Below are 9772 nucleotides of genomic sequence, written 5' to 3'. Positions count from 1 at the left end.
TCCTCTCTGGTCCAGATGGACCGAACTGGCTTGCGTCAGCTTCTCAGTGGCAGGATGCAAAGTCGGCTATGTGTCTCCAAGCTTTCAAGGACCCTCTTCTCACTGCCCTGCAAGCCCCCTTCCTCCTGCTCTGCCCGCACAGCCCATCCCACTGCGTCTCCCCACCCCATGCTCTTCCTGTGGAACCCCAGTGTCCCCTTTTCCCAAAGGTGTGCACGCACAACTCCAGCTCTTTTCCTTGCTCTTTTAATCAGCTTTATTCTGCTCCCTAGCACTTACGGCCGACTCTCCTGGTTGCCTAACTCCGCAGATCTAGTGCCGGAGAATTTGGGTTCTCTCCACAGTAATGGGTTAGTGTGAGCGTTTCAACATGGTAGGCCCTCAATGACTTGTCCATTGACTGAGTGAATCAATCAAAGTTAAGTAGGGTCTGAGATAGCCACATCTAGCTGGCTCCAGACTTTTATTTCTTAAGGTCTAGTTTTATTTATGGGTGATTGAGACTACTGACTACTCTGTTTCTAACTTCTTAATAGGACCCTCAGCAGAAGCCTGGATACAGCTGTGAAGGGGCCAATGTTAGGCAGCTCAGTACAGGGTGGGTCACGATCCATGTGTTGCCTGCCAGGTGAGAGACCTAATGGAGGGTGGGTGTCCTGGCAAAAGATGTCCAGCCTAGAAGGGCTAACACTCCTGGGGGAGGCCAACCGCCTTGGTTTGAGCAACAGACCTAAGGAAGCAGGGTGCTGGGCTAGACTCATTGCACTGTACAGGGCTGGTGAAGGAAGAATATGTCACAGGCCCCCCAGCTGTCCACACACACACACACACACACACATACACACACACACACACACACACACTCGAAAGTTGAGTGCACAGCTTGAGGCACTCTCCAGGGATGAGCCAGCGTGAGCTGTCATTGTCCAGAATGAAGACAACTCGCGTGCTAACAGTGCCCCAGTGTTTCTTAGAACATTCAATAGCAAGTAACTCAGATCAGGGAGGCTGTAGAGAAAGTACTTCCCCGCCTCTTCTTGAACAAGAGTCCCGCACAGTCCTCTCAGACTGAGCCTCGCAGATGCTGTTGCTGCTAGACTCAACAGAGTCTACATCAGAACAGGCTGCTGGAAAAAATCTCTGCGTTTGGCTGTGTCATTTTCTGTCTGAGAGCTATGTTATCAGCAGTGTGCTAAGTCTGTATACCTGAAGGGGTTATTTCTGAACCTTCCACAGCTTGGTTTCTATTATACTCAGTTAGCAATATCAGGGAAATGTTACATAAAAAATATGATGGAGAAAGTTCCTCATGCTCAAATTAGACATGACTTTAAAATTCTGGACTAGGAGGTAGCCGAGGGCCAGAGCTGAGATCCCAGAATGCATGTAAAAGCCGGGAAGTTACGGCAGCTGCACCAATCACATGGTCGCTGTGGCAAGCCGACTCAGAGGCCAGCAGCCAGCAGTGAGCTCTGGGTTCAGGGAGGACTCTGTATGAACAAAGTGGAGATCGAGAAACACAACACCAACTCTGACACACACAGGCATGTGTCTATACATGCACACACACTAAACACATCAAAGTGTAAAGTAAGTTCTCTGTGAGGGTGGCGGTATACTCCGGCCCTCCTGAGAGTGCGCCTACTCAGTCAGCAGCATCACTGGACACTATCTATGGGACTTTCAAAATTATTTCCAAACAACTGGGTGGTGGTAGCTCATGCCTTAATCCCAAAACTCAGGAGGCAGAAGCAGGCAGATCTCTGACTTTGAGGCCAGCCTGGTCTACAGATTGAGAACCAAGACAGCCAGGGCTACATAGGGAAACCCTGTCTTGAAACAAAGCCGGGTGGTGGTGCTGGTGCACGCCTTTAATCCCAGCACTTGGGAGGCAGAGGCAGGTGGATTTCTGAGTTCAAGGCTAGCCTGATCTACAGAGTGAGTTCCAGGACAGCCAGGACTACACAGAGAAACCCTGTCTCGAAAAACCAACAAAACAAAACAAAACAAGGAATGTTTCTAAACACTGCCCAGTATGCCCTGTGGAGCAGACTATCGGCTCTGCAGCGCTAGCCCTCAGGATCAATGAGAGAGTGAGTTCCACTACAGTCTACAGCGGAATGAATAATGAAACTGTAGAATAATGAAAGTTTTACAGCATGGAAAAATGGGACACAAATGACATCCAGAATAAAAACAAATGATATCATGGGCTAAGGACACAACTCAGTCAGAAAGGTACTTGCTGTGCAAGCACTGAATTCAGGCCCAGAACCACATAAAGTTCGATGCAGTAAGATGTGCTTGTAATGTCAGCGTTCGGGAGAACCCCGGGACTTGCAGACAGCAAGCTTGGCAAATTGTCGTGGCCCATGCCAGGAAGACTCCTTTTCAAACATCAAGGTGGACAGTTCCTGAACAGTGACACCCAAGTGTGCCCTCGAGGTGCTACGTGCACCTGCACACACATGAATGTGTACACACATGCACACACAGAATGCAAGCATCACAGTGATAAATTTCCACAAAATAGATTTATATTATATTGAAAATTTATAAATAAGATGACCTGTTAATTATAAACAATTGTATCCAATTAAGTTTTTCTACAGTTCAAGAACATTTAAAAGCTCATACTTAGAATTATTTATATATGGATTTTACTCTGTGTTGCTATGCCAATATCATTATAGACCAAAGGAGAAAGAAGAAGCAGGAAAACCACTGCACTGAGTTCCCGGTTTTTAACAAGATTTCCCACCTGGTAGACTGTCAGGCCCCTCACAGCAGAGAAGATGCTCACCACACTTTAACATTCCAAGCTGCTACTGCAAGTCAAAGTTGCAAGAGATCCCAGGGATTGCATCTGCAGCTGCAAGGGGTCCCAGGTGCTGTCACAGTGAGCAATCCCTCCCTCGTACAGCGTCTACAGCTGCAAGTGCCAACAGCAGTTTACCCTGAAGCATTTCAAAAGTCAACCTCAGCAAGTTACCCACCCAAGCAAGCTGTCACAGCTCCAGAAAGGAAAGCACACTGAGTTTTAAAACGCAAGGAGCCTGTGGATTTAGCCATGAAACAAACAGCATTAAAATGCTTCTGACCTTCCGTCTCAGCCAGCAGCACTTATTTAGACAAATGGACCCCTTTCTGCAGAGGTCTTCAGGAGTCTGTAGACAAGAGCTATCTGGCCCTCACTCAGGTGAAGGCTATCAATAACATATACTGCACACTGTTCTTTTCTGAAGCCGTCTCAAGGGACTGTGGACAGATAGCAAAGGAGACCTGCTTTTCCCCCAGTAGCCTTAAATAGACCAACTTTCTGAAGACAGTTCTCCAACATTAAATGTTTGGAGACCACATGTGTGATTTAAAATATATAGACTCTGATATTTTGGACCGTTCATAGTTGAGGGCACAGACAGCACTTAACTAATGTCATGAACTGACAGACGGAGACAGGCCCTGCACACAGCAGGAGAGGGAGCTCTCAGGGCTCCCAGCAGCCTCTTGTCCCCAGTGCCTGCCTGTATTGCAGGACAGCATCGTGCTGAGGGACACTGCTAATGACATTTGCCCTGTGTCAGTCAGCCTGGCATAGCCTAGGTGTTGTGCTGGCATGAGTTACCCTAAGGTAAATCACGTGCTTAGGTAAAAGCTGCAGCCTTATACTTTCTGTCCCAAGTCTAGTCTTTAGTTAACTAGCACAACGAGCAACTTAGACCCAGAATGCTTCTGAGTGGGGCTGTCAGGCCAGTGGCTGGGTCTTCCCTGTAACATCACACACTAAATAAGCTCTCACTGTGCCTCTGACATGCAACTCTGTGGGAGAGTCAAGACCCGAAGCCCTGCCATCTCCCTTACAGTGAGGTCACACACCCGCTGAAACCTCCCCTGGAAACGGCAGTGAAGGCAGCATCGCTCAGTCGTGTGAACTTCTCAGTGAGTCCTTCAGGTGAAGTATTCTTTCCCTAACATTATTTTCTCCTAAGATCTATAGTATCTATAGAGCACCGTCTCATATTCCAAGTAGTAATCGCACACAGGATCAAAAGCCCAACCAACCAGCAAAGCCAGCATGCTTTCTACACAGGGATATTAGGAAGAGGACATGTCCATCCTGTAGACCACAAACAATCCCAGTGCCACGCTCACCACACACAAAGGTTCAGACACACAAAACTACAGCAGCTGAGGACCAATCTCTGGTGGGTTGTCAGTATCAATACTGACCCAGCTCCACGCCGTGGCGGCCTAGCGCATGCCCAAGATCTGCCTGCTCTTTAGCTGGTAGTTTTTTTCAATATCAGACAGGGCCTGAGCCCGTAGCTGGGCAGCGTGAAGCCTCTTCTTCAGGTCCTTGCACTTGGACTTGGCGACCTGGCTCTCGGAGTCCTCACTCCGTGCGGTGTTCTCTTTGCTTTCCCCATGGAAATGAACTTTCTTCTTCATGACTGAGGATGGAAGATCAAGTTCTTTAGAAAGAAAAGGAAAAGGATCTGAGTTACCTAAGATCAATTATATCACACAGATCAAAGAGCTGACCTATCAGCTGATACCTGTGAGATGCTCTCTAGGACAAGTGGCCAAGGACTCCCTTGGAGCTGGAGTTCCAGGCAGGAGGGCTGTACATGCATGCTAGGAACCAAACCCACACTTGCTGTGACTATCACAAGGGGGCCAGTATTGACATCAGCCACAGCTGATTAAAAAGGACTGACCAGCATCCGTTCATGTGTGCGTGTATATATCAGTAGTTGATGATTTTATAGTACATGATTTTACATTTACACCCAGTAATTATAATTCAACTTTAACTTCTAACTCCAATACAGCTGCTTGTCCCCAGGAAGCACAGTGTGGTGGTTTAAATAACGCCCTCAGAGGCTCATATATTTGAATCCTTAGTCATCAGGGACTGGCACAAATTGAAAAGGATTAGGAGGTACGGCCTTGTTGGAGGAAATCCCAGCAGATGAAGAAGTAGCCCTCAGCTACCTCACCAGCGCCACGCCTGCCGCCATGTTCTCCACCACGATGGTCATGGACTGGACCTCTGAAACTGTGAGCCTGCCCCAGGTACATGCTGTCTCTCGTAAGAATCACAGGGTCATGGTGTATCCTCACAGCCCTAGAGCAGTGACTAAGACAAGAAGCGTGTGCTCTTAGCTGGCGTGCTCTCTCTCCAGTCAACTGCCCGTCCCTTTTCTTTTGGACTGTCTTGAACTCATTATGTCCAATAGACTAGTCTCAAACTCACAGCAATTCTCCTGCCTCAGTCTTTCAAGTGCTGGGATCAAAGACTTATACCACCATGCCTTCTAAGTCAGGTTTTCTACTGACTGAAGTGTGGCAGTTTTAAAATACCAGGATTTTTGCTTGAAAATATAGTTTTGGTAACGTAACTGTCTTAGGGTTTCATTGCTGGGAAGAGACAGTGTGACAAAGGCACTCTTATAAAGGACATGTCATTGGGCTGGCTTGCAGGCAGAATTTAGTCCATTATCATCATGGCGGGAGGCATGGCAGCGTGCAGGCAGACATGGTGCTGGAGAAGGAGCCCAGAGTTCTCTATCTTGATCTATAGGTAGAAAGGAGGGACTGTCCTCCACACTGGGCACAGGAGACCTCAAAATCTGTCCCCCAGTGACACACTTCCTCCCACAAGGCCACACCTCCTAATCGTGCTACTCTCTCTAGGCCAAACATTCAAACACGAGTCTATGGGAGCCGTAACTATTCAAACCACAATAGCCAACGAACACAATACCTGAGAAAAATTTGAAATGTATAGTTTTCAAAGTGTTTCCATTTCAAAAATGAAATACTTAAGTATCTCCGTGTCTTTGGTACACTGAGGAAGCTGAAATGGAGTCACAACTCCTATCAGGTCTCTCGCCCAGGGCCTCAGTCGCTGCACCCACAGGGCCTTAGTCCACTCGGGAGTACAGACTCAATGGTGTCACCCTGAGATCTGGGGGCCACACTAGGGGGACATCGCCATGTGAGGCAGTGAGTGCCGCTGACTGCATACCTGGGCCACCGGCCGCAGCCAGGAGCCTGTGCTCGTCCTTCAGCAGCCTGTAGTTCTTCAGCAGACTCTCGGCTCTAGCCAGCTTGTCCTCTGCAAGTCTCTCTCGAATACAAAGTTCCCGTTCCTTCTCTTAAAAAAAGCATGGAAAAAGAAAAGCAATGAAATAGGAGCTCAGGCCATAAACCATCTGTCCACTGCAGCCTGGCACTCCTGTCTGCCTGTCTGTCTCTCTCCTCGTGTCTCTCGTCACCCCCACATGCAGGCTGGTAAGTACTGCAGTGTTCTCAACTTTCCTACAGCTGGGACCCTTTGCTACACTTCCTCATGTTGTGAGGACTCCAACCATAACATTATTTTTGTTGCTACTTCATAACTATAACTTTGCCACTGTTATAAATCATAATATCTGATATGCAGGATGTATTTTCATTGTTACAAACCAAACATAATTAAAGCATAGTGGTTAGTCACAAATTTATGTAATTACATATTGTGAAATATTTACTTTTTTTGGGGGGGGGTGGTTTTTTTGAGACAGGGTTTCTCTGTGTAGCCCTGGCTGTCCTGGAACTCACTCCATAGGCCAGGATGGCCTTGAACTCAGAAATCCGCCTGCCTCTGCCTCCCAAGTGCTGGGGTTAAAGGCGTGTGCCACCACTGGCCAGCTAGTAACAATCTTAATATAACAACAGTAAACTACATGGTTACATTTTATGACAGTACCAGTAAAAAGAAACTTCAATGCAAAGGCTGAGACTGCCGCTTCTCACCACATCAGAAATTCTCGGGGCAGCCTTAGCAAGAGCACAAATCTCTGCTCGGGTCATGCCACCGCTGCTGATTCATGTTTGCTATCCCGACACTACCAGACCAGACAGCTGGTGTACTCAGAAGTGTTTGCCAGTGGACGAGTCGCTACTGATGATTCCTATGAACTGAACTACTGATTTCTTGACGCAGATGAGATTTGCTCCAAAAAAATTGCTAAACAGGTCCATGCCCCTGTATCCTAATAACCTTTCTTTTCCACTACCTCTAGTGGATGGTGGGCTAGAAGGGACTTTAAAGCATTTGAGAAGCATTATTACAAACAGGGTTTAAAAAATTGAGGAGTACAGCTGGGTATTGCTGCAAACACTTGACCCAGAGTTTTGTAGCTGGGGCGCTGTGGAGGGGTCAGCTCTCACTGCTGTTCATGAGCTCTTCAGTGAACTCTTGTGCACCCTGAGGAGCAGCCTCAACTGTGACTGTGAATGCATGGGCTTCTGGCAAGTGCAAACAGGCTGTCATGTAGACTTGGAAACACAGTGAGATGTCTTGTCTGCAAGCACATGCAAATGTTCTCACACAGAAACTATCTCTGTAATTCTTTTGTCCGGTTCAATGTCATGCTCCTCAAAGAAAGCAGATAAGGTAGGCAGCACATAATTTATTTTCATCCTTTTTTTTTTTCCGAAGCTGAAGTTTCATTTGGAATAATCGGATCCTTTCAGACAAATCGCAGCATGTCGTATTTGGTCCTTGCAGTGATAAATGTAACTCACTCAAGATGACAAAGATGGCAACCAAGTAAGCTACTGTCTGCAACTCACTTTTATGCTTAGAACTGCAGCCCTGCTTTCTGACTAAGAACATTTTGAGTTTATCATGAAGTTCAAAAATTCATTTTAAAACTTTTCCTCTTTACAACCATTTCATTTCAGTATGAAGTGTTCACCTTTACAAAACCGACAGAACTTATGTTGTTTTTCATTACTTTTTGTTGTTGGTTTTGTTTTTGAAACAGGGTTTCTCTGTGTAGCCCTGGCTGTCCTGGAACATGATCTGTAGATCAGGCTGGCTTCGACCTGAGATCCATCTGCCTCTGCTTCCTGAGTGCTGGGATTAAAGGCATGTGCCACCATGCCCGGCCCTCTTCACTACTTATAACTCCTGTGGCAGCGTCTTCATGGCTAATATTTGGCGATGAATCAGTGGGTTCTGATGATTTTTGATGTCTCACTCGGTACCAAATGTTGATATCCTGATCTATGTCCTAGCATAGCTGGACCACCATCTGTGCAAACACCACAAACCTTTCCCCAAGAGATCTTACGCTCTTTCAGAAATGAACCAACTGCATGTTGTGGTGGTTGTTTTAAGTTTGAAAAAAAAAAAAACCCCATCTTTAAAGTCACCATCATTAATATACTTCTGAGCCAATAACTGAAAAGTTTACATCTGTAGCTTCATTGAGCTGGATACTAAATACTGAATTTACTTTTAATTTGCTAGACTTCTGATTAAGAATATCAGCAGATGTGTTGTTGTTCTGCGGACAGTGTTGTTAGTCAAGGAAATTGCACTCAACTGTGTAACAATCACCTCTGATCATAACCTAAGTGATATCACTGGCCACTGGCAACAGTGAGTCCTCAGCAGTGTGAGGTTTTACAGCCCTGGTGACTGAGTCACCACATATGAAGTTTCAAGAGCAGCTACATCTTATTTGTGGTACTTGCCACCACTGTCAAGTTGGCTTTCTCTTTAACTTTTTCATTGATTCTCTGGGATTTCACATCATTTACCCCAATCCCACCCATCCTTCTGTTTCTCAATGTCCGTCTTCCACCACCCAACCTCCCCCACAAAAGAAAAACATTCTCTCCTCTCCATGGAAGCTGCGGTGTGTCACAGTGTGTCCCACAGTATAGTCTTTTGTCCAGACAGCTTTACTTGCAAATGTTCACTGCAGTGAGTCACTGGTGTGGTTCGAGGCCTCTGGCTTCTGCTACACCGTCAACACTGGATCCTCACAGGACTCCTCTTGGATCCTGTCATTGCCCTGAGTCATGGAGACCCTGCAACTCTGATCTGTGGGACCAACCATTTCACAGGCTCCAGCAGTTCACAGACAGAAGAGACTGGGGTGGGTCAACTCAGAGCCCTAATCTGGGCCTGGCTGGGAGCTAAGTTGTTTAGCCCACCAGCACTGCCCCACCAGCACTGCCAGGGTCAGCTCTCCTGCACCCACACCACCAGGGCCAGTTCTCTCAGGATGCCCAGGCAAGGGGCCAGCTCTTCAAAGTCCTCGGACATTAATATGGTCCCAGGAGGCAGCCCAGACCAGGAACGTACACTGGCCTTTGGTGGTAACATGGACCACAAACATCAAGGTCCATAGCTGTTTCAGGGCCACAGCCCCAGACGTGGCTCTCAGTGGCAGCAGGGGCCGGGATCTCACTATGGCCTCAGGTGGCATCTCAGACTCCTCACATCAGGCTGTTCCCTACCACCTTCAAGTTTCCAGTTCCTCTCTTCATATGCAAACCGCTCTGCTCCTCTTCCTCTCCACCTCTCTAGCACACACTTGCCCTGCAGTGGCACCAACAGGCCTGTCTCTGGAAATCTTCTGTATCCACTGCTGCATGGTGGAAGCACGCCTCTGGGTGCTTTCAAGTTTGGCTTTCTTGAGTTCATCAGTGTTGTTTCTAAGTAGTCAATGCCCTTGCCAGTAAAGCACAAATGCTGCTATCAAAAAAGCACTTCAGTTTGCTTGGCTTCATAGATTTGGTTGATAGACATTCACAGCAAATAACACATTGTGGCCCCAACTCTTGCTGCAATTATTGAGGTAAAACCACACTTAGAACATTCTCTATTTTCTTAACATTCCTCTCTACATGACCATTGTCATGGGATGGTTTTCTAATAGAATATTTCATATATATATATATATATATATATATATATATATATATA

General features: G+C 46.8%; 1 protein-coding gene across 1 annotated transcript in view; it reads right to left on the bottom strand.

The window, feature by feature from the left end:
• Positions 1 to 3990: 3990 nt before the first annotated feature.
• The window catches only part of Nek2 (NIMA related kinase 2), a 13667-nt gene continuing 7885 nt past the window's right edge, over positions 3991 to 9772 (bottom strand). Inside the window, exons 7-8 of the mRNA XM_028760782.1 lie at positions 6032 to 6160; positions 3991 to 4472 (exon numbers count right to left, since the gene is read on the bottom strand). Of these exons, the coding sequence (XP_028616615.1) occupies positions 4252 to 4472; positions 6032 to 6160 (350 nt within the window). The 3' untranslated portion in view covers positions 3991 to 4251. The remainder of the gene's footprint in view (positions 4473 to 6031; positions 6161 to 9772) is intronic.

This window comes from Grammomys surdaster, unplaced genomic scaffold (assembly GCF_004785775.1).
Source record: "Grammomys surdaster isolate TR1022 unplaced genomic scaffold, NIH_TR_1.0 130, whole genome shotgun sequence".
Taxonomy (NCBI): Eukaryota; Metazoa; Chordata; class Mammalia; order Rodentia; family Muridae; genus Grammomys; species Grammomys surdaster.
Note: the sequence above shows the minus strand (reverse complement) of the source record. Positions and strands in the feature narration are given on the sequence as shown.